Raw genomic sequence first — 25,497 nt, 5'->3', positions numbered from 1 at the left:
GCGTTACAGAGATTTAGTCCAGTTTCATAACATTGCTAAAAAGGTAGAAACACCCTGTCTCAATTAAGCTGGAAACCATTTAAAAGTGACTGAAAAGCAAAGGATTAACATTTCTTAGTTTGTATACCTAATTCTCTAGAGATGGAGACGAGAGAGAGAGAGAGAGAGAGAGAGAGAGAGAAAGAGAGAGAGAGAGAGAGAGAGAGAGAGAGAGAATTCTATTAGTGGTTTTTTAAAAAAATAATTTTACAGTAATGATGCCTTTAGGGTTAACTTTAACTTTTTTTCCCTCCAATATAGTCACTAAACATGTCCCACTTAACAAAATGTTCTATTTTGGTTTCTTTCTCGAAAATGACACGTGTGTCAAGCAAGCGCTCCAGAGAATGAGTTGTACCAGCAGGAGTTGGGTAAAACACCACACGGAACGCCTCTGAATCCAATAAGGGCACCATCAAGCCAACCAGCCGATTCCAAAGTTCTTTTCTGATATAATTTTTATTAAGATTTTCAATACTGGCCTGAAGGAATGTTGAATGTGTACTAGAATGATAAAAAAAAAGCCCATAACTGAGATTCAGAAGTAGCTAGCTGCAACTCACCGACTTTTCCAGAAGCCATAAGATTATTTTTAATTGTGGTTCTTATTAAGTGAGTAGGGGAAAAACACTTGCCTCTTCAAGGAGTAAGTGTATGAAGAAAAGGGGATAGTCCTCCCTGCTATGTCAGCAGTCCCATGAGGATAGGGACCAAAGGGGCTTTATTACTGGTGGTGCCCCCCACCCTGTGCATAAGCCACAGAAGGTACTTAATAACTATTTACAGAATGAATAACTAAGTCACGGACAAGAGTTTGGCAATAATTTACAAGGCCTGGTCTATCTAGGCCATGATTTATTTTAGCAGGTCTTTAGATTTTTCACACAGAGGAAATTGTTTCCAACAGTGCCTTCCTGTAGAATTCCAAATATTTTGAAAGATAATATAACAGACACTAAAGTTTGAAATTGAGAAAACATCAAAGCCAGCAGGAAGGATGATTAACAGTCAGAAGAATGGTACACACATTGTTGACAAAATTTTCAGGTGAACAAACAATAGCTGCTTACTATGTAATTTTAACTAATTTTAAAAGACAACCATCAAAGACAAACCACTGAAAAGAACAGCTGGAATCATTCAGATGTGAAATTATCTTTCAGGAACTTTCTCTTTTCAAACAGTGGTGAAATTATTATTATTTTTTTAAAGAAGCTACCTATCCACACACACCACCCTGACATCACCTCTTCCTTCTCTGAACACTGAGCACACCAGGCATGTCAGATTTGTCTTCAGTCCTAACAGGGGAAGTCAGAGAGGCAACTCACTTTCATGGTAAAGAAACTAGGAAAGGTAAGCTATCTAACTAAATTGGAACTGAATCCCAATTGTTTTTGTTTTTTCCATTCTTTTCAGGCATTGCACGTGAGAATTTGAATCTCTCAGAAAACTGGGAAACCATCTAGAAAACCATGAAACCATATTTTTAACCTGAAACCAAATTATTTCATAACAATATTAGGGATACTGAGCTCTGTGTTGCTACTTTAGACTTCTGATTCACTAACTACATCAGAAACTGGGAGAATTACAAGGCCCTTTGCACAGCAGCCCAGGGTCGTGACGGCACATATCTGACTACATAATGTAACATGCCCAGTTACCAGGAATCATTCTCAAAGACTGGCAACCAGCAAGTTTTTGTTCCAATCCAAACAAAAAACATCACCTCTCCTATCTCTACTTTCAATTGAGAATCAAATATCTCCTGTTATACCGGTATCTTAAGGGGGGAAAACACAAATGGAGAAATGATTGACACTTATGTTGCTCTATATGAAAACTTCCAGAGAAGAAAATGTTTTGTTTTGTTAAATTCTTTAGTTTATTTGGCACCCTGGTAACTCTCTGTACACGCTTTTTAAAAGAGAAATAATTAGGGGCTTCCCTGGTGGCGCAGTGGTTAAGAATCTGCCTGCCAGTTCAGGGGACATGGGTTCAAGCCCTGGCCCGGGAAGATCCCACATGCTGTGGAGCAGCTAAGTCCGTGTGCCACAACTACTGAGCCCATGCACCTAGAGCCCACGAGCCACAACTACTGAAGCCCGCATGCCTACAGCCCGTGCTCCGCAACAAGAGAAGCCACTGCAATGAGAAGCCCGCACACCACAAAGAAGAGGAGCCCCCACTCGCCGCAACTAGAGAAAGCCCGCACACAGCAACGAAGACCCAACGCAGCCAAAAATTAAAAAAAAAAGAAATAATTAGTCATTTAAGTATAAACGCAAACCTGTGAGTACTGTAGAGGAAAAACATGGGCTTTGGGGCCAGAAAGACTTGAATAAGCTCTTCCTCCACATCCTAGCTGGTAACCTTGGGCAAGTCCTTGAAACTTTCAGAGTCTCTGCCTCATCCGTAGAATGGGATAACACAATTACCATTCGGGTCGTTGCCCGGGTAACAGAGATAACATATGTGAAGGGTCATCCTGCCTCATCAATATTCAAGAAAGGTCAATGCCTCCCCCTTCTCCTAGTTCCCACTCAAGCAAGTGGAGCAAGTAGAAAAGGGGCTCTTAAAAGGTTTGGAGGGGAACAAATGATAGAATTGGATTATTTCTGATATGTAGCAATGGGGGCAATGAGATTTCTTTGAAAGCTATTTTCCTGGTCTTCCAGAGGGCTCCAGGAAAACAACCCCGCCCCCCCTGCAAACAGACTCCTACATAGAGCTACCCTCGTTCTCCACTGTTCTCAAGACAATTGCTGGGAGGTGCTGAGACCAACGAGCGCTCAAGGGACAGCCCCATTATTCTCTAGCAGAAATGCCCTGGACTAAGGAAAGGCACAAAGCAAGAAGGTCAACATCACCTACAAGAATGGGAGAGAGTAGCTAGAACTGGACCCAGCTCTATTTCCCACCCGCTGGGAAGTCGAACAATTTGTTTTTACACTTAAACCTGCAAAAAATTAAAAAGTACTTTAACAAAGACCTATTTTATTCAAAAGACTGATTGCTTACTTGGTTAATAAAATACTCAGTGATTCATGTTGAAAATCCAGTTATGGAACTGTCTACATCTAGTTGGGCAACAAGGTTTTGTTCCTTTTAGTCTTGTTTTTGTCTTTTGGGTTTTTTTCTTTAGCTGCCAAGCATAGGAAACTGCATTTTATTCCTGTTTCCAAATATGCCTAATGTCAAAATCTCAAGAGGAAAAACAGTTCCGTTCTGTGACTCTTAACCTCAGATCCTTTGCAGTTAAGGCCACCTTTAAGTTCAACACAGATAGCTAAGTCCTGAAGGACTCTTGTTTACTGGGACTCATTAGCCACTGAACTGGAGAAGAAATCATTAAAAAGGAGGCCTCTGTTTATTCTACACCCTTCCCTTTTTGAGATCTAACCAGAACCTTGTGCCCTTTCTCTTCGCCCCTAGGATTAGGTCTCCAGGAATAAAAATAAGGTTGGACTGGCATTGCAAGACCACAAGCAATTATTAATTAAATCCTGACCCATTATTTCCACTTGATAATAAAGACTTCATTTTCTAAGCCTTAGGATATTGAATTTTGCATCTGAAATATCAGGATCTTGGTCCAAGTGAAGTGTTCTCACTTGGAAGGGCACCAATGTTCTGTGACTTTTAACCTTCCTTACATTGAGTGTTCAGATTCTAATCTGCAAAATGCCTTAAGAGACGAAAGTGACAGTCACAACTAATGGGTGTGGAGGCTTGGCTAAGAGTTCCTGCGTGCCCCCACTGCCACCCCATCACTATTTGGATCCAGATCAAGGCCCGAAAGAACTGGGTCCTATGTGCAGCTTTTTCTGGCAATGTTTTCTATCTCAGACATCTCAAGGTCTAACTTAATTCTAGGAAACTCCTGGTCCAGAAGATGCCTTAAAAAAATTAAGTAATTTCTGAGGTTACTAGAGAATTTTAAATCCTTTTCAGAGAGGATCTAGGATTGCTAGATTCAGATGCACCCAAATCTTACTTGTGTGCCTAAATGTCTTGAGGGACCTATTCCATTTAAATTAAGGAATTTTGAACCTCAAGGAGGTGAGTGTGCTTTTGAAGCACTGTCTTCATGACTTGTGACAAAATGAGCAAGTCCACTCCAACTGTCCATCCCAGCAAAGAGTGTCCTGTGAAATTTAATGAGATAGGAAGGTATCAACGAAAGCCTTCTGGGTGTTTTGCAACGTGATGGGATATAATACAAATGTGTTTAGTCACACACGAGTCATCTTTGGATTACCAACCTGACTCAATGGGGCTGCTACATTTTCTGGTGAGAACATTCTTGTTCTGGTTTTACTCTGACAGGTGTTTAAACACTATCTTTCTTTAGCATCCCTATCCATTTTCCTTCTTATTTTAGCAGCTCTTTGTGAGGAGACATGTCACTCTGCTGGATATCAAACACATCTAAGACAATGATAGCATACAGAGTAAGAAAAATCAAATCGAGAAAAGAAAAAGTATATATGGAGTGACAACAAAACATTTCTCAAAATAGAGTGCGCCTCACATCCGGGGACCTCAAAGAAGATTAGCCAGTCAGGCAGCGCATATATAGTTGCTGACCACACTGGAATCAGAATCTTGATAAGCTCTTTTTTTTCTGTCAGCATTACTCAAATCAAGTTGGTGTTCTGATCACAAGATACTGGTAATTATTTCTTACACAATTATGGTGGAAATAGAATGTTCACATAGACTATTTATCAATTTCACACTAGATACGCTTTACATTCTATGCTTCACTTCTTGAGTGGCACTGCCTAGTGACACGGGTTGATTGCCATTGCTGAAAATCACCTTCAGGGCATCCTCTTACTCAAGTCGTATCTACTGAATAAGTGGCATTGTTGGAGTGAGCAGAGAAGAGGCTGTACTGTTAAGGAGTGGAACTGAAGAACCCTGAGAAAAGAACAATGGATGTGATGTGCTTATGGGCCATTGTGAATGGATCCCAGTTTGTAAACTTGTTTTAAGGACAATGTTACAGCCTGAATTGTGGCCCCCCAAATTCACATGTTGAAGCCAATTCCAAGAATCTCAGAATATGACTGTATTGGATACGGCCTTTAACGAGGTATTCAAGGTAAAATGAGGTCCTACGGGTGGGCCCTCATCCAATATGACTGGTGTCTTTATAAGAAAATAATTTTGGACGTAGACATGTGAGTGCACAGAGGAAACGCTGTATGAGGACACAGAAAGAAGGAAGAAGGTGGCATCTACAAGCCCTGGAGGCCTCAGAAGAAAACAAACCTTGATCTTGGACTTCTAAGTTCCTTTTTATTTTTTTTTTTGGCTGTGTCGGGTCTCACTTGCGGCACGCAGGACCTTTCATTGAGGTGTGCAGGCTTCTCTCTAGCTGTGGCATGCGGGTTTTCGCTTCTCTAATTGTGGCACGTGGGCTCCAGTGAGTGTGGGCTCTGTAGTTTGCAGCACGCGGGCTCTCTCATTGAGGTGCACGAGCTCAGCAGTTGTGGCATGCGGGTTTAGTTGCCCGGGCCATGTGGGATCTTAGTTCCCCAACCAGGGACCGAACCTGCGTCCCCTGCATTGGAAGACAGATTCTCTACCAGTGGACCACCAGGGAAATCCTTTGGACATCTAAGTCCTAAGTTCTTGGACTCTGAAACTGTGAGAAAATAAATTTTGGTTGCTTAAGCCACTCAGTCTGTGATCATTTGTTACAGTAGCCCTAGCAAACTAATAGAGACATTCATTATTGTCTGTAAAGCTATGTATTCATACACTGAAGGCAGTGAAAATGTCACACGGCTTTCAACCTCACCTCTACCTCTCTCCACTGCAAAGAGGGGAAAAGAAAGCGTCTTTAAAGGCTTCTGCTCTGCTGACTTTACGATGGCTTCGTAAATTAAAACATCATCATTTGAAAAATGAGGTATAACGTGTTCCGACATTCTGTGGTTAGATGATGCAGGGGGGTCAGTTTTCTAAAAGTGCACAGTTCTAGATTCTTTTCAAAATCTCAAGATTGATTTTATCCTTTTCATGTTTTCTTTCAAAAAACTGGCAGCCCAGTACTTTCCAAGAGACAGAATACCAGTCGCACACACATGTACACAATTCCATCTTAGAAGACGTCAGGAAAATGAAGCTCAGCTCAGTTGGGCCCGCAGTAGCACTTGACGTGAGCTCAGTTAACTTGTTCTGCCTCATTCCAAGTTTCCATCCTCAGCCAGCTCCTCCACAGACAGCCCGGCAGGCCAGCACAAGTTAACTTTACAGATGGAGAGGAAATTTTGAAAAACACAAAAATCCCTTTAAATAGATGGAACTGGCAACAGCAATCCTGAACTGTCTGTCAGGTTGCCCCCCTCAGTCCTATGAGGCTACCCAGCTGTTGCCAGAAACATTTTGATTCTAGAAGGAAGGTCCAAGGCCAGCTCAGCAGGCCTTCCTCAGAACACCTGAGGCAAACAATGGTGGCCTTCCTTGGAGAGGCTAAGAGACTCTTTAGGAAAAGCTTTTAAGAGAACCCAATTAAAACTTACTGGAATATACTTCACAGTGGGCAAGGTACTGCAAATGGGCCCAGCACTGAAAGGAAAGACCCCTGAAGTACAGAGGCAAAAATAAAAAGCCACACGTTTCCAAAAAGGAACATATGAAAAGAATTTTTAAGTAAATGATGGCTTGCTTTTGGAGTTCTCAGGATTTGCTGCCCACATTTCTGAACCAGAAAAGGGCTCGGCCTCCTTTTTAGAAATATGTTTTACTCAAATCTTTCTCACAGGTCCTCCCACTCATTATTAAATACCTGTTTTCATCCAACACCCTGTTCTTTGACTTTGGTTTGGTTCCTCCTTAAGTAATTAGCATGTGGCTACCTCTGATGAAGTGTACAGGGGTCTTCCTGAAAAGGCAACAGAGTTGAAATTCTGTGCCTTAAAGGGTAATTGCCCTGCTGAAACCTCTTTCCCTTCTAATGTTAACTACATTTAGCTCAAACCTGACTACTGTGGGAAATGAATTATTTTTCAGCTTATAATATTAATAAAATGTACGTAAGAGCAAAATATTTTCTGGCAAAGAGATTTTGCCAAAATTGTACTTGGCAATGGGAATATTTGCTCCTGAACAGGACATATTAATGACCAAATCCATCAAGGCACTGGGTACAGAACATCAGTGTTTTTGAACTGGACATTCTGTAATTTCTACCTCTTGTCAAGAGAAGATACACAGCTGGGGATAACCCCAAAAAACAAACAAAAAACAAAAAAAAAAAGAGAGAGAAGACACACATTGTTGGGGAACAGAAATTTTCATCTGAAGCCACCTTTTAAATACTGCTCATCTCTAGAGGAGGTTTCTCACCTCAAGAATCTTCTGTAACACTTGGATTCAGGGTTTCCCTGGTGGCGCAGTGGTTGAGAGTCTGTCTGCCGATGCAGGGGACATGGGTTCGTGCCCCGGTCCGCGAAGATCCCACATGCCGCGGAGCGGCTGGGCCCGTGAGCCATGGCCGCCGAGCCTGCGCGTCCGGAGCCTGTGCTCCGCAACGGGAGAGGCCACAACAGTGAGAGGCCCGCGTACCGCAAAACAAAAAAACAAAACCCAGATTCTGAGACCCCTCTCCAAAAGATTCTGATTTTTCTGGTCTAGAATATGGAGCCCTGAAATGAGTGTTTTTAGCAAGCACACTAGGTAATTCTCACAACTGGGCAAGTCCGTGGAATACTAACCTTCAATTGTAATACCCCAGATTTCCGTCCAGACCAGTAACCCACAAGGATGACACACCCTTAAAATATCAGTAAGATGCACAAAATACAGGAAAAATAGTTATTCTATACAGACCTTAAACATGAATCTTTTAAAAAATGGTAGCAGATTATTATCATAGTAAACATATTTTAATTAGTCTGTCCAGCTATAAAACTGTTTTTTGTTTTGTTTTGTTTTGTTTGGCCATGCCGCACGGCATGCGGGATCTTAGTTCCCAGACCAGGGATAGAACCCGTGCCCCCTGCAGTGGAAGCGCAGAGTCCTAACCACTGGACCACCAGGGAATTCCCCAAAACTTTTAAACTTTCATAAAATGTTTTTAGACCATAACAAAAGCAGGTCAAAGTTGAGTTCTTGTGGGACAATAAACCAAGAAAGTCTTCTGAAATTAATTAAAAGTTATTTGCTAAACTTCTAAAATACTAGTCTTCTACATAAAGGGAAAATGTTAATTGTGATGAATTATAAGTGACGGTACATGTCTGTGCATATACAGCAAGTTTGCTTTGCTACCTTATGACCCAACCAAGCCATCAACCAAGTAGGAAGCCAGAAAAAAAGGTATTTATACAAGGTCTCAAAAAAAAAAAAAAAGTCCCATGAGCTCTTCTCAAGAAGCTATCTGCGTGCTCTGCCAAAATAAGGAAATAGATGCAGAAGAAAATCAAACATGGATCCAGCTATCTAAGATTCAACATAAGAGAGAAGTGGAAGGAATCCCTGGGATGATGTGAAGAGAGATCCCAGGGCAACAGCTGGGCAGCAGGCTTAGAGGAAATGCGGTCCCAACTGGAATAGAGCAAAGACCTCAGGTAAATTTCTCAAAGAAGAACTTGAAAGAATAACAAAATTGTCTGGACATATTTGAGAAGAGATCTATGTAACTGGGGAAAGGTTTGGGGATGAGTATATAGGAACCTCAGCAAGCCAAAACACGAACAGGGAAAGCAAAAGCTATGCAGGAAGGAAAAAGGAAGTACGGTTTCCCTCACGGCTTAGCTGTCATCAGCTTTTACGTAGTTATAAGGAATACTGAGCTAATCTAAGGTACAATAGAAAATGTTGGGAAGATGAGAACATTGGAGGATGGGAAATGCGTGACTTCGCTGGGGGCAGGGGTGAGAAGGGGTGTGAAAGAGGAAGCTGTATCTTCAATTTCCATACTGTGAGGTCAGTAATAATGTGTCAAGCTGAATAACCAATAATTAGCAGTGTAAGCACACTATTTAGAGACTGGAGGTAAATACTAAAGAATCAGTTTAAAAGGCTCTACATTGGGCTTCCCTGGTGGCGCAGTGGTTGAGAGTCCACCTGCCGATTCTAGGGGACACGGGTTCATGCCCCAGTCCGGGAAGATCCCACATGCTGCAGAGCGGCTGGGCCCATGAGCCATGACTGCTGAGCCTGCACGTCCGGAGCCTGTGCTCCGCAACGGGAGAGGTCACAACAGTGAGAGGCCCGCGTACCACAAAAAAAAAAAAAAAAAAAAGCCTCTACATTTCTTGGATGCTCCTTAACTTCCTGATGGGTGCCTATCACTCTGCTAATATACAACCTGGCCAGACACAGCTATTCATTTATTCAGCATTTTTTGTGTCAGGCATACATCTAGGATTAAGAAGACACATTGGGGAACAAGACAGATAAGTCCCTTGCTCCTGGAGCTTAGGTCCTAGCCAAGGGAGACAAGGAACAAACAAACAAACAAACAAGATAATCTGAGGGATAAGTGCAATGACAGAGCAGAGAAGTGTGACTGAGGGGTGGGTAGGAGAGGTCCCTGTGAAGAGGATGATGTGGGAGCTCAAGCAAGTGTAACTGAAAGTGGGGTCCAGCTGCTCGCCACTCAACAGCCAGTAAAGAGGCCAGGTTGGTGGAAAGGAAAGTTTGCTTTATTTTGGATGCCGGCAACTGTGTGCGGGGGGAGGGCGGACACCTGTCCAAAGGCCGACTCCCTACCTCTGACAACCAGGGGGCAAAAGCTTTTATAGACGGAGGGAGGGGCTCCATGCAGAACCTGTACAGTCAGCTCTGACCGTCATCTTGATATTGATCATGCGGTGGTCTGACCAGTGTCATCTTGATTGTTTTAGGTACAGTTAATCTTCAGTTCCAGGGTCGGTTTGTTTCCATTTCTTTGAGGCCAGTTCTTAGAATTGTGGCAGCTTATGCCATGGCTACAGTCTGGTCATCATGTAGTTAACTTCTTCCACTTGGCGGGGGTTTCAGTATCTGTAACACAGCTCGCAGGATACGGCTCAGAATATTATCTATAGCCCTTGAGAAGGAACTAAGGTCCTTGACTATGCTTAATGACTAAACTATTATTATTTGGTCTCCTTTGACTGTTTTCCTTTGCTTCTGCATTTCCTCACTTCTCTGATGAAACTGACTCTTTGGCTAAAGTTTTTCCACAGACAAAAGGCAGGCTGAGGACATGGTGGGCATAGACCACAGGGTCCTGCTCCGTTTCACAAGGAACCAGCTTTGGAAAGAGCCAGGAGGAGCGTGTCCCAGATTTCCTAGACTTACAGGGAGCAGCAACTGCCAAGGTCACGGGTAAGAGTGAGCCAGGCTTGTGTGATGACTGGAAATGTGATTGAAGCTGTTGGGGGTGACGGTGAGGGGCAAAGTGGTGGAGATGAAGTCAGAGAGATGTGGGGAAATCAGGGATCACACTGAATCATGTATGGCCTTGAGGACAGCAAGGTGAAATGTGGATTTCATTCTAAATGCAATGGAAAGTCATAGGAAGGTTCTGCGTAAGGAAGTGACATGATTTATGTTTTTAAAAAATTACTTTAGCTGTTGTGTGGAAAATGAATTACAGAAGGCTGAGAACAGAAGCAGGACACCAGCTTGAACCTACTGCAGTGGTCCATGCATAGATGGCCAGGGTGTGTATGGTGGCAGGGGAGGGAGAGAGGGAGAGAAAGAGAGAGAGAAAGTGAATGGACTTCAGATTTATTTTGGAAGAAAAATGGGCAGGACATGCTGATGGATCAATGTGAACAGGAAAGGGAAAAACCCAAGGGTGAATCCTAGATTTTTGGCTAGAATGAGCGAGTAGTTAGAGGTATCATTTGAAATGCAGAAAGTCAAGGGAAGAACTGGTTTGGAGGGCAAAATCAAGCCTTCTGTTTAGACCTGCTACCTGTGAGATGCCCATTAAGGAGTCAAGCAGATCTGTGAAATAGGCAGTTGCCTATGTGAGCCTGGAGCACAAGAAAAGAGCTGAGTTGCAGATACAGACTTGGGCATCACCTTACTCGCAGTTCTCCAGGCACCCCCCAGGTCAGGCGTTCATGTCACCTTGTTGGATTACCGCAGCTTACCTCTTGCTCCCTGCCTTCAGTCTCCCCCACGAAATCAGTACTGCAAGCAGCAGGCAGATTCACCCCTTTAAGGCAAAGCTCTAATCATCTCTCACTTGATAAAAAGCCTTCCGTGGTTCTCACCCCCTGTGTCTTGTCCTCTTGCCTTCCAACCCTCTCCATCTCGGGGCCTGAATTCTTGTCCCCCTTCTGTACTGTTCGGCCTCCCTGATTTGTCCCCATGGTACTCTGGGGTCCCTTCTCTTCCAGCCCCATTTCCACACATCTTCACTAAGTGTATCCTGGGTTCAGACCTTTGTGGGCAAAGCCGGTGCGTGATTCATCTTTGAAACTTCCCCAAAGCTTAGCCCAGGTACCTGACACTTAATTACTTCAGTTCAGGAACTGTTTGTTAGATGAAGGTGCCACTCGTTCTCCTTACTATCCCCTCACAAAATGAGCAGATTTACAGGAATACACCAAAATTTTCCTAGTGTTAAGGGTTGCAATGTTATATTTGACAGAAGGTTTACATGAATGAACACATCCAGTCCCTTGAAATGAAAATACAGGAGTAGTTTACAAATATAAATGATAATGGTTAGACCCAACTTTTTAAAGTAATGTTATCTGCCCATTCCTTTCTGGGAAACAAAAACTGTTGTTTTTGGTTCCCCTGCTTCAGATGGGGATGGGGGTGGCGCAACCAAGAAGTGTTTATTTTCCTAAGACTATTTCTATCTTCATATCACTTTTACATAAGTTGAGTCTTCACTAAATATGAATCTTTATTCCCAAGCATAGAGACTCACAGTTAGCCAGTTACACTAAAGTCCCCAGAACAGGAAAACATGTTGGAACCTTTCCTCTATTCAAATTAAAGAGGCTTAATTAGAGGATCAACAATCCAGGTTTCTTATCTCCTTCCCTCCTGCATTAAGTAAGCAAAGGATGAAGTCTGACTCGCCCATTGGTTGTTATTTTTTCAAATGGCTGAAGATAAAATAAATTTAAGCTAAAAACATTTGGGATATTACTCACTGGCCAGACTGATGACCAATGGACCAAAGAGAAGTAGTTGAGGTTCAAATTTTTGCTCATTTTCTTTCTCTCTTAAGTGACTGACATTTGCATTATGATCAAACAGACTAAGAAAAAAAATTAAACCTAAAAAGCTATCTTAGGGCCTATATTTTTGCTTTCACCATTGAATTCACAAAGAAAAAGAATAAAACTGGTTGACAACAGCAATTGAACTTAAAGCTGAGTCAGAGTCCATGACAGCAACCATGACATATGGTTGCAGGTCAGCTCATGGCTTTAATTCCAGTGGAGGGCCAGGTGGATGCTGCAGGTGGAAGCTCTGGCCTTGATCATGTCCAAAGCAGAGGAAAGCCATGACTGTCACACTATCTTTTCATAAAAGAATTTCCTCTCTCTTTCTCTGCTCACGTAGATTTTTCTTTACGCACATATTTAAAAAATAGAATCATATAACTTCAGAAAACTGCCATTTCATATTTTTATGCTGTTTATTATGAAAATCGCTTTTCAAAAATATTTTTATATCATTTTTAAATGGCCTGTTTTATTACATGACTATATCCTTACATGACTATATCCCAATTAATTCTCTTGTTGTTTGACTATTAGGTCATTTCCAATATTTTGGCTCTGATAAACATTGCTCTGGTGAGCAAATAATTACTATCTTAACAATATACTTCTAGAAGTGGAAATGCTGGGTCTGAGTATTTTAAGATTTTTAATATATATTACCAAACTGCTCTCCTGATAGGCTGTACCAATTTAAACTACCACAAGACAATCATCTCCTGGAAATCATTCCTTTTAATCTTTACTAAATTCATAGGTGATCAATGGCATCCCTTTTTTCCCCCGAATTGCTTAAATTTTATTCATTACACCAAATGGTCACTTGCATTTCTTCTTCGATTAAGCAATGTGGGCAAGTTAACTTAACTCTTGTGCTTCAGTTTTCCTCATCTGCAAAATGTGGATATTAATGGTAGTTACCCTATATGGATGTTGTGAGGATTAAAAAGTTAATTCAAGTAAAGCACTTAGAATAATTCCTGACCCATAGCGAGTTCACAATTATGGCCATTAGATATTCTGAAAAATTCCTGTTCATGTTCTTTACTCATTTTTCTATTTGAGTTTTACCATTTCTTATTGATTTCTTTTTCTCACTGATTTTTAAGAGGTCTTACTACATTAAGATATTTAATCACTGTTTTCTATATGCAATGCAAATATTTTGTCAACTCTATGATTTCCTTTTTCAATATGCTGCTGATGATGTTTTTGCCACGCAGAAGTTTAAGGATTTAAGGATTTAAGGATTTAAGGATAATATCATTAAATCATTCACTTTAAATCAGAAAAAGTTACAGAGATTAAATAGTCAAATATGAGAAAAACAGCAAAGGAAAACACGTTTTTAATAATTCTAGTTTATAAGAAAGAAACGGATAGATCTGACTCCATGAAATTTTAAAGTTTTTATATTAAAAAACATCAAACAAACAGAAGAGGTAAGAAAAACACAGAAAAATATTCACAGTATATGACAGACATAAGGCTAATCTCCTTAACATACAAATCTTTGAAAAAAGAAAACATAAAATAAGGAAAAGCTATAAATAGGCAATTCAGAGAAAAAGAAATACAAATGCCCAATTTCACTTATAATCAAAATGAGATATCACTTTTTTTTTTTTTTTTTTTTTTTTGTGGTATGCGGGCCTCTCACTGCTGTGGCCTCTCCCGTTGCGGAGCACAGGCTCCGGACGCGCAGGCTCAGTGGCCATGGCTCACGGGCCCAGCCGCTCCGCGGCATGTGGGATCCTCCCAGACCGGGGCACGAACCCGTGTCCCCTGCATTGGCAGGCAAACTCTCAACCACTGCACCACCAGGGAAGCCCCGAGATATCACTTTTTACATATAGATTTACATGGATTTTTAAAAATTAATTATGCCCAACACTGTGGTCCTATACAGTTTTGCAGAGTGTTCATTGCACAAGGATAACTGGACAACAGGAGTGAGTTGGGACTGAATTCCTGCTACTCTACTGCCTGTTAAATCATATGCCTGCAGGGCTGCCTCACCCAGAGAGACTGCTTTCTATTTCTCACAAAGGGCCATATGCTTTAAGAGAGTATGCAGTGGTGGTGAGAGAGTGCAGAAAAAGGAAATGTCATCTAGTAAGCAGATATACTGATACAGTCCTTAGAGATAATTTGGCAAAGTCTATCAAAATAAAACATACAAATCTTTTGACCCAGCAATTCCATCTCTAGGATTTTACTGGTACAGGTAGTGTGAGATGTTTAGATAAGGATGTTCACTTCAGCTTTGTTCATAATAGCACACAAACAAAAGAACCCAGAAACAATATAAAAATACAAACAAAATATAAAAACACAATAGAGTTCTTCTAAAGGAAATTATGAGATATCCACATATTATAATATTGTTTCTAGATTAAAAACATCAATATGAAATATTTTCAAGTTTACATTATATGAAAAACTCAAACTCGGGAGCAGCAAGCATATTACATCTTGCTTGTATTTTGATAAAGATACATACATGAATGAAGATTGTCTGTAATGAAAAAAAGTTGTTCATGCTGGGTTATAATTTAAAAGGGAGGGACTAGGGGTCTGGGAGGGAATAAAATTCACTTTTATCCTGAACTGTCTTGTAAAGTTTGACTTTTGATCATATGCATGTTGTTTTCATTAAGAAAAATGAACTATCCATTTTTGTTTTATGATTTCTTTTAATACTGGCTTTACAAGGAAATGAATAAATATCCTGGGCAGAGCAGAAATAAGGTCCTGACCAAAATATGGAAACCCAGAAACACAGATAGATATAGGTTCCAGCATGGCCTAGGTGTGATCCTGCATACTTTATTCACTTGTTCCCTTGTCTTCTAAAAATGAGAAGAGTGGCTTTGTCCGCCCTTTCAACTCAAGGGCTCATGCAAAACAGCCACGAGCTGCTCTGTGGCACAGTGAACATGGGGTGGGGCTGAAGACTGAAAAAAATAGTCACTAGATTCAAATACCACCCTACAGACAACGGAGCCAGCGTAGCATGCAATTCTCGAAGTTAAAAAAAATGAAAATAACACAAAATTCTCATTCATATAATCATTAGCTTAAAGTAGTCAGACCACATTGAGAATATCTGTTGACTCATTCATATACTCAACAAGCTTTTTGTACCCAATCTGTCATGCCCAGTACTCGGCAATGAGAACACTAGAAGTCTCAACCCTTCTAAGGAATGAGGTCAGAGGGTACTGAAACCACCCTATTTGGGGACATACCTGTTTCGCCTGTGCTTAGAAATAATAAATCTAATCCTCAATAAAATATGAGGAAATCAAAACCAGCAACATATAAAAAAGATTATGTATCATATCCAAGTAATCTTTATTGCAGGAATGCAAGGTTGGTTTAACATCTGAAATTAATGTAATATGCCATAATTAATACAATGAAGGACAAAAACCATATGATCATCTCAATAGGGGCAAAAAGAAAAAGTCTTGGACAAAATCTAACAGTTGCATGATAAAGATGCTCACAAACTAAGAATAGAAGGGAACTTTTTGATAAAGGGCATCTATGAAAAAACCACAGCTAACATGACATTTAATGCTGAAAGACTGATTGCTTTCCTCTTTAGATCAGGAACAAGACAAGAATGTTCACTCTTGCCTCTTCTCTTTAACATTATACTGTATAATAAGTGAGGGCAACTAGACAAGGAAAAGAAATAAAAGACATTCAGATGGAAAAGACGAAGTAAAAGTATCTCTGTTTGCACATGACCTTGTATATAAATCTTGTACATAAAGTGATCTTGTATACAGAAATACCAAGGAATCCACTGAAAAATTATTAATACTAAAAAAAGGAGTTCACCAAATTTACAGGGTCCAAGATCAATATATAAAAATCAATTTTCTATATTCTATACACTAGCAAGCAACATTCTAAAAATGAAATAAGAGTGCAATTTCATTTAAAATAGCATAAAAATGATAAAAAAATACTGATAAATGATAAATTTAACAAGACTTATACATTGAAAACTAAAAAACATTGTGGAAAAAAATCAAAGAAGATCTAAATAAATGGGAAGACATTGTACATTTCCATTCCTTGTCTTTATGGGTTGAAACACTTCATATTGTTAAGAGAGCAATGTTATTCAAATTGATCTACAAGTTCAACACAATCCCTATCAACGTCTCAGCTGGATTTTTTGCGGACATTGACAAGCTGATTATAAAATTCATTCGAAAATGCAAGGGGACCAGAATAGCCAAAAGAATCTTGGAAAAGAACAAAGTGAGAAGACTCACACTTTTCTACTTCAAAACTTAGTACAAAGCTACAGTAATCTTGACAGTGTAGCATATTAGTAGACATATACATCAATGGGATAGAACTGAGAGTTCAGAAATAAATTTGACATATATGGTCATCTGATTTTTGACAAGGGTACCGAGACAATTCAACAGGGAAAGAATCATCTTTTCGAAAAATGGTCCTGGACAATTGGATATCCACATGCAAAAGAATGAAATTGGAACCCTACACCACACTACACTTAAATATTAAAAATGTATCACAGACCTAAATGTAAGAGCTAAAATTATAAAACTCTTAGAAGGAAACATATGTGTAAATCTTGACAGTGATTAGTCTATGGTTTCCTAGATAGGAGACCAAAAGTGCAAACAACAACAACAAAATAGATAAACTGAACACAATAAAAAATTTCAGTTGCAAATCATAGTATCAAGACAGTGAAAAGACAACTCTGAAAATAGGAGAAAGTATTTGCAAATCATATATCTGATAAGGGACTTGTATCCAGTATACAAAGAACTCTTATAACTCAATAATAGCAAGTCAAATCACCCAATTAAAATTAAGCAAAGGATCTGAATAGACATTTCTCCAAAGAAGATATACAAATGGCCAATAAGCACACGGAAAGATGCTCAATGTCATAAGTAATCAGGGAAATGCAAAATCAAAACCACAATGAAATACAACTTCACACTTACTAGATTAGCCATAATCAAAAGACAGTAACAAGTGTTGAAGAGGATGTGGAGAAATTGGAACCTTCATATACTGCTGGAGGCAATGTAAAATGGTACAGCCGCTTTGGAAAACTGGCAGTTCCTTAAAATACAATATAACAAAGATAGAGTTACCATATGACCCAGCAATTCCACTCCTAGATATATACCCAAGAGAAATAAAAACATATGTTCACAAAAACTTTTACCTGAAGTTCATGGCAGCGCCGTTCAGAGAGTCAAGAGGTAAAAATAACCCAGATGTCCATCAACTGATGGATGGATAAATAAAATGTGGTATATTAGTACAGTGGAATATTATTTGGCCATAATAAGAAATAAAGTACTGATACATGCTACAACATGAATGACCCTTGAAAACATTATGCTAGGGGAAAGAAGCCAGTCACAAAAGGTGTGTTGTATTGTATGATCCCACTTATATAAGTTCTTCAGAATAAGCAAACCTACAGAAGCAGAAAGTGGATTAGTGGTTAATTAGGACTAGGAGTCGGGGGTTGAGAAGGATGGGAACAGGGATCAATGGTTGCAGAACACAGTGAATATACTGAAAAACAACGAACTGTACACTTTCGATGGGTGAATTTTATAGTATGTTAATTATATGTCAATAAAGCTGTTTTAAAAAACAGAAATAATGACTCTAACTGCACGTTTTCAGAGATCATTATTACTTGGCCTTCTTAGAACCTAGATGCAGCCCTAAGCTGAAAGGCTCAAAGGAGCCTGAAATCAAGAAAGAAAAGCAAGCTAACTTGTGAGCTATAGTGCTGATTTTTACAAAAGCCCAAATCGAGTAACAAGTACAAACTATCAGACTCTGTGCTATTGACTCCTTAGACTCAAACAGATTTTCCCCCTGTTAAGCATTTAGGATGTGAATCCTCTTCGCCACTGTAATCCCTAGCAGCCACTCTAGACTTAATAAACAACTAGTAGATGCCTGAGATCACACAGAACAAAGATCTTCACACCACTTGTGAGGCCAGGGGCAAACAGCTAACGAGGAGTGAACAAAATACTTGGAAGGGTAGAGGGTTTGACATTCTCAGACTCAGAGAAGAACACCAACATGACTATAAAACTTAAGATATGGCAACCAAATGTTCTGTTTTTGTTGTTTTTTCATTTTCATTCGGAATCTAAAGGCAAAACTTCAGGGAAATGGAGTGATAGTAATACACTTAGAGGATATAAATGGATATCATGAGAAAACTGCTCCGCTCTTAACATTAAAAAACTTCAGTCATAGCAACTATCATCCCTTAACCAACAAAACAAAACCAAAAAAACCCTCTACTCATGATGTCTGAATTGGTCACTCCAAGATACACAAACTTTTAATCAACTAAACGGAGGACCTGTAATTTAAGTATAACACCATTCCATGAGAGATTTCTCTGAAATATCTTTCATGGTCAAGCATAACTTTTTGTTTAAATTACTTATAAATAAACTGCCCAATCTCTTGACATGACTACTCATTGTATTAGGAATTACATATTAGAATTACAGCAATCTGGGTATTTTTTGCTGTACTGGGTAAGAGCTAGGAAGGTCACATTTTAGGATTCTACTTTGCTTCTTAGGCATCATTTATGTAACATTCCTTGATTTTTATAAATGCAAAATTCACTTTTCTAATATTAACCCTAACAATATTTTGTGGCTAAAGAACTAAATTCAGGGCAGTACTTTATACTTGTTGAATTGGAGTACTGATCTAACTCTATGCTTTACCAGTGCCGAAATTTAAAAATATAACTCTTCCTTGAAATGAAAGAAGTCACACTGCTTTAAAGTAAGACAAAGGAAAGTAAGCCTTAATTGCACAAAATAGTTTACTAAAATTAAGATCCTAATCAACACTCCCCCTCAAATTCCCAAAAAGCTATCAACATGAAGTCTCTTCTGTTCAGCAGCAGCACTGTACAACCTTGTCAATAACAGTAAGGGAAGGTGTGATCTTTTTTGGATTCTGATTCCTCTCCTTTGCAGACGGTTGGTTCTCCTGAGGCATTAACATAAGCCGGAGCAAAGCTTATGATATTTCAGGGAGTGAAGCTCTACAATATAAACAAACCCATGCTGGGGGAGGCTGGAATGGTAGAATGCTATCTAGTTAGAGACATCCTGGAGCTGATTAAAACAACAACAATAACAAAAAAAGAACCCTTCATCTCTGCCCTGTCATTTCCTTTCAGCAAGATCCTGTTGATGTTTACACAATTTGAAAAGTGTATCAAATATCTCAAGGAATAACGTAAATGCCCCCTTTGAGGTTTTGTTTTTTAATTCTTGATGGAAAAATATATCAAAATAGTATCTTTTAAGTATGTTTCATTATCCAATCACAAGTATCGCCACCAAAAAGTTGTTTATCCCTACATTACTGGAGAAACGCCAGACGTATCTTCCTTCCTTTTTTTTTTTTTTTAAAGAAAGTGTTAAAAAGAAACTTAAAACAGGGCAGTACAGCTCAGAAACATTACACACGTTTCCATCAAACCATCTTTAGCCCTGAATAACCGGGTTCATGAAATGTTTCCTCAAATTTTATAGCTTGTGTCTAATAAACAAGTATCATTTGAAACAATTAAGCTTTTTTTCTGTTGGTTATTAAGTATTCAGCGTTCTGCCAGGATAAAAGAAGGCAAACAGCGCTTCTACTCCGAAACACAAACCATAAATCAGTTGACAAGCTTGAAAGAATTCAGTTCTAGTCTGTTCGGAAGCCAAGTGTAAATACAGAAAAACCTGTTGGCGAGTTTATCTTGCTTTTTAAGTTTCGCGTTTTTAAAACAAAGCAATGCGCCAATGGCGTTTCTCGTAAATTTCAGGCTCAGAAGAAATTCAGAGAAACACGAAAGCGAGGCATCTCGGAGAAAAAATGGAGCCTGTGCCTTTAAGGTAAAATCGGCTGGATCCCAAAAGGCATTCCACTTTTCCACGACAAAGAGTTTGGGGGAGCGCTACCTCTCGGGTTTCTCGGAGGGACTTGGCGGGTTCGGGCAGAGCCCGGCTCGCCGAGGAGCCCTCGACCGCCCAGGCTGCCCCGAGCCAGCCCAGCGCCCGCGGGGCGGGAGCGCATCGCGTGCGCCCCGGACTCACCGCTGCTGGGCTGCGGGGACAGCGTGGAGACCGAGGTCTGGCCCATGTCTCGGGTCGCAGGGCCAGGTCGGGCGATCACGCGGCTCTTTTGGTCCTTGGATCATGGGTCCGCTCGCAGACAGATTCCCAAGCGTTCATTTCCCGGTCCGTGCGGAGCTGCCCGCCGGGTCCCCTCACCTTCTCCCCTTCGCGGGTCTCCCAGCCCGGCCGGCCGCAGCCGGCGCGGCGGATCCTGCCCAGCGGATGCCTGTCATTCCTCTATGCAGATTAGCTGGGGTCAAGGGTCACGGGGGAGGAGAGAGGGGGAGTGGGCGACGGGGGAGGTGGAATGAGGGGGGCGAGGAAGTGGGGAGGGGAGAAGCCCGGGCTGGTCCAGCCGCGCCTGCGGGGGCTGTGAGACCCGCGACCCCCCCAGGGTAGCAGAGAGTTCGGGTGACTCCCGTTTAACTTAAAAGGTTCCCTGTCAAATGATCCTTTAAGGCTGGAAGAAAAGGAATTAAAGTACTTAGTCACGGTACTTAATTTAAGAAAATTTGTTTCGTTAAAGCTAGTTCCTTCCTCATATTGTTTGCTGATATGTGTGCATTTTTTTCCTCCTTTTAAAAATTATCTTCCTTTTAACAAGTGGAATTTTAAAAAGCAGTATTAGTGGCCTCAATCAGGTTGAACAATAAATCTGAATGATGGATCTATGTGTGAGATCAACAAAGTATACACTTTGTTCTCTACCACCTAGACTCTGGGAAGTTCACCTCTCCTATATTCAGAAGAATCACTGTGAGACTATCAAACTGCCTGGTAAGGTGTTTAAAATATACAAAAGGTGAAAACAACAGTAATTTATTTTAGAAGCTAACATTCCATAAAAGTTAAATCCTCCTGTAATTAAATCTCAACTGCAAACTCCTTAAAAATATGAATACAAATAAATACTGTTGATGAGAAATCTAGATGCCATATATATCTCCATCTATCTATCGATCAATCTATAGATAGATCGATAGATAGATGGAGATAGATATGGCGTTAGACTGGATGGTGGTTACATAAATGTGGTTCACTTTAAGAAAATTCATTGAATTGTATACTATGATTTGTGCATTTTTCTGAACGTATATGTTTCATTAAAAAGTTTTTTGGGGGGGCTTCCCTGGTGGCGCAGTGGTTGAGAATTTGCCTGCTAATACAGGGGACACGGGTTCGAGCCCTGGTCTGGGAGGATTCCACACGCCGCGAAGCAACTAGGCCCGGGAGCCACAACTACTGAGCCTGCACGTCTGGAGCCTGTGAGTCTGGAGCCTGTGCTCCGCAACAAGAGAGGCCGCGATAGTGAGAGACCGGTGCACCGCGATGAAGAATGGCCCCCGCTTGCCACAACTAGAGAAAGCCCTCACACAGAAACGAAGACCCAACACAGCTAAAGTAAACAAATAAATTACTAAACTCCTAACCCCAACATCTTCTTCTTTTTTTTTTTTTTTTGCGGTACGTGGGCCTCTCACTGCCGTGGCCTCTCCCGTTGTGGAGCACAGGCTCCGGACGCGCAGGCTCAGCGGCCATGGCTCACGGGCCCAGCCGCTCCACGGCATGTGGGATCTTCCTGGACCGGGGCACGAACCCGCGTCCCCTGCATCGGCAGGCGGACTCTTAACCACTGCGCCACCAGGGAAGCCACCCCCAACATCTTCTTTAAAAAAAAAAAACAAAAAAAGGGTTTTTTTTTAAGTGTTTTTTTTTTTTTTTTTTTTTTTTGGCCAGGCCACTAGGCTTATGGGATCGAACCCAGGGCCCTGGCAGTGAGAGCACCGAGTCCTAACCACTGGCCGCCAGGGGATTTCCAAAAAAGAGTATTTTTTAATTTTTTAATTTATTTTTATTGGAGTATAGTTGATTTACAATGTTGTGTTAGTTTCTGCTGTACAGCAAAGTGAATCAGTTATACATATGCATATATCCACTCTTTTTTAGATTCTTTTCCCATATAGGTCATTAGAGAGTATTGAGTAGAGTTTCCTGTGCTATACACTAGGTCCCCATTTGTTATCTGTTTTATATATAATAGTGTGTATATGTCAGTCCCGATCTCCCAATTTATCCATCCCCAACAGTGTATTTTTAAAGAAACTATATTTAGCTCACTTGCCACAACTTTCACTTTTTAGGTTATCCTAGGCATTCAACTCTGAACTATTAAAAATCTATATAGTATATAATCATTAGAGAAATGCAAATCAAAACTACAATGAGGTATCACCTCACACCGGTCAGAATGGCCATCATCAAAAACTCTACAAACAATAAGTGCTCGAGAGGGTGTGGAGAAAAGGGAACCCTCCTACACTGTTGATGGGAATGTAAATTGGTGCAGCCAGTAGGAGAACGGTATGAAGGCTCTTTAAAAAACTAAAAATAGAGCTACCATATGATTCTGCAATCCCAGTCCTGGGCATATATCCAGAGAAAACTATAATTCGAAAAGATACATGCACCCCAATATTCATTGCAGCACTATTTACAATAGCCAGGACATGGAAGCAACCTAAATGTCCATCAATGGAGAAATGGATAAAGAAGATGTGGTACAGGGCTTCCCTGGTGGCTCAGTGGTTAAGAATCTGCCTGCCAATGCAGGGGACATGGGTTTGATCCCTGGTCCGGGAAGATCCCACATGCCGTGGAGCAACTAAGCTCGTGCGCCACAACTACTGAGCCTGTGCTCTAGAACCCTCAAGCCACAACTATTGAGCCTGCGTGCCACAACTACTGAAGCCTGCGCACCTAGAGCCTGTGCTCTGCAACAAGAGAAACCACCGCAATGAGAAGCCCGTGCACTGCAACGAAGAGTAGCCCCTACTTGTCACAACTAGAGAAAGCCCGGGCGCAGCAACGAAGACCCAATGCAGCCAAAAATAAATAAATTAAATAAATAAATTTTTTAAAAAAAGATGTGGTACATATATACTATGGAATATTACTCAGCCATAAAAAGAAACGAAATTGAGTTATCTGTAGTGAGGTAGATGGACCTAGAGTCTGTCATACAGAGTGAAGTAAGTCAGAAAGAGAAAAACAAATACCATATGCTAACACATACATATGGAATCTAAAAAAAAAAAAAAGGTTCTGAAGAACCTAGGGGCAGGACAGGAATGAAGATGCAAATGTAGAGAATGGACTTGAGGACACGGGGAGGGGGAAGGGTAAGCTGGGACGAAGTGATAGAGTGGCATGGACATATATACACTACCTAATGTAAAATAGATAGCTAGTGGGAAGCAGCCGCATAGCACAGGGAGAGCAGTTCGGTGCTTTGTGACCACCTAGAGGGGTGGGATAGGGAGGGTGGGAGGGAGACACAAGAGGGAGGAGATATGGGAACATATGTATAGTATAGCTGATTCACTTTGTTATAAAGCAGAAACTAACACACCATTGTAAAGCACTTATACTCCAATAAAGATGTTAAAAAAAAATCACATAGAGCCTTGCTTTGTTTTTTGAAAGACATTTGCTTGTCTGTTTCATCTTTTAAGTTGCCCTCTTTTTTTCACACCCAAATAGCCCACCCTCTACTGTGGGGAAAACTTTTTCCCTAGAATAGTGTTATCAGTTATCTACTTCCTTTTGACTAATTCACTCTTAAGAAACACTGACCTTTTCTTTTTTTTTGAGTGGCTACAAAGACCTTATCAAATTATTTAAAATGTTGGTGTCTATGTATTCACATGTATACATAAAACAATTACATAGAATCTTCAGGTCACTGGGGTGCTAATGGGGTACACACATGAGCCTGGCAGGGACTCAAATGAGACCAGGCTTGGAGGCACAGGGCTTTGGAAAACTGGACGTCCTTCTAAGGACCTGAGAGGAGTGGGGTGACGAGGAAATGGCCACTTCAGGGGTTTGGCTTAACCCTACTGCTCAGAGCTCCACCTCAAGCTCCTTTCCCAGTCTTCACGGGAAGGGAACCCATTTTCAGACTGTATCCCCACTACATACAAGCCAAGTCCCTAAAATCTTGCTGCGGCAAACACACGCAGGAATCCACTGGACCAGGTCTTTATTTTATAAATTTATTTATTTATATTTATTTTTGGCTGTGTTGGGTTTCGTTTCTGTGCAAGGGCTTTCTCTAGTTGCGGCGAGCGGGGGCCACTCTTCATCACGGTGCGCGGGCCTCTCACTGTCGCGGCCTCTCTTGTTGCGGGGCACAGGCTCCAGACGCGCAGGCTCAGTAGTTGTGGCTCACGGGCCCAGTTGCTCCGCGGCATGTGGGATCCTCCCAGACCAGGGCTCGAACCCGTGTCCCCTGCATTGGCAGGCAGCCATTGCGCCACCAGGGAAGCCCCTGGACCTGGTCTTTATAAATATATTTATATCAGAGGAAAAGCAAGGCACTTTGGGAGCATTACGGCTCACTCTCCTACATATATCATTCTGGACAGAAAGTAAAAATTGGTTAGTTTCTCAAGCAAGTTAAATGAGTAAAGTTAATACAATAACAAAACTGTTCCCTAGCCCTTCCTGAGGCATAGGTTGAGGCGCATCTCTAGGTGACACCTGGTCCCAGGTCATCTGGACCGCAGCAGAACTCAAAAACTGATGCCCCCAGCTATCTATTTTACGTTTGGTAGTGTATATATGTCCATGCCACTCTCTCACTTTGTCACAGCTTACCCTTCCCCCTCCCCATATCCTCAAGTCCATTCTCTAGTAGGTCTGTCTTATTCCCATCTTACCCCTAGGTTCTTCATGACATTTTTTTTTCTTAGATTCCATATATATGTGTTAGCATACGGTATTTGTCTTTCTCTTTCTGACTTACTTCGCTCTGTATGACAGACTCTAGGTCCATCCACCTCACTACAAATAACTCAATTTCGTTTCTTTTTATGGAACATATGTATATGTATAACTGATTCACTTTGTTATAAAGCAGAAACACACACCACTGTAAAGCAATTATACTCCAATAAAGATGAAAAAACAACAACAACAACAACAACAAACTGATGCCCCCAGGAAGCCTGACATCTCTGCTGAGCAAAAGCCCCTGGCCTTGGGGCACTGACCCCTCCCCAGGCCCTGAGGTC

The 25,497-nt window shown here is 41.0% G+C and overlaps 1 protein-coding gene across 5 annotated transcripts in view; it reads right to left on the bottom strand.

The window, feature by feature from the left end:
• The window catches only part of PHACTR2 (phosphatase and actin regulator 2), a gene marked incomplete at both ends in the record, with an annotated part of 249,822 nt that overhangs the window by 97,444 nt on the left and 126,881 nt on the right, over positions 1–25,497 (bottom strand). For 3 of the 5 annotated variants that reach the window (XM_079716312.1, XM_079716314.1, XM_079716315.1), the window contains one exon: positions 20,402–20,447. The exons of the other annotated variants lie outside the window; for them this stretch is intronic. In XM_079716312.1, coding sequence (XP_079572438.1) covers positions 20,402–20,447 — 46 coding nt within the window. Of the gene's footprint in view, positions 1–20,401; positions 20,448–25,497 lie in introns of those variants that run through there. 5 annotated transcript variants of the gene reach the window in all.

This window comes from Hyperoodon ampullatus (genome assembly GCF_949752795.1).
Source record: "Hyperoodon ampullatus genome assembly, chromosome: 12".
In the NCBI taxonomy this organism is placed as follows: Eukaryota; Metazoa; Chordata; class Mammalia; order Artiodactyla; family Ziphiidae; genus Hyperoodon; species Hyperoodon ampullatus.
This window is presented reverse-complemented; position numbering and strand designations above follow the sequence as displayed.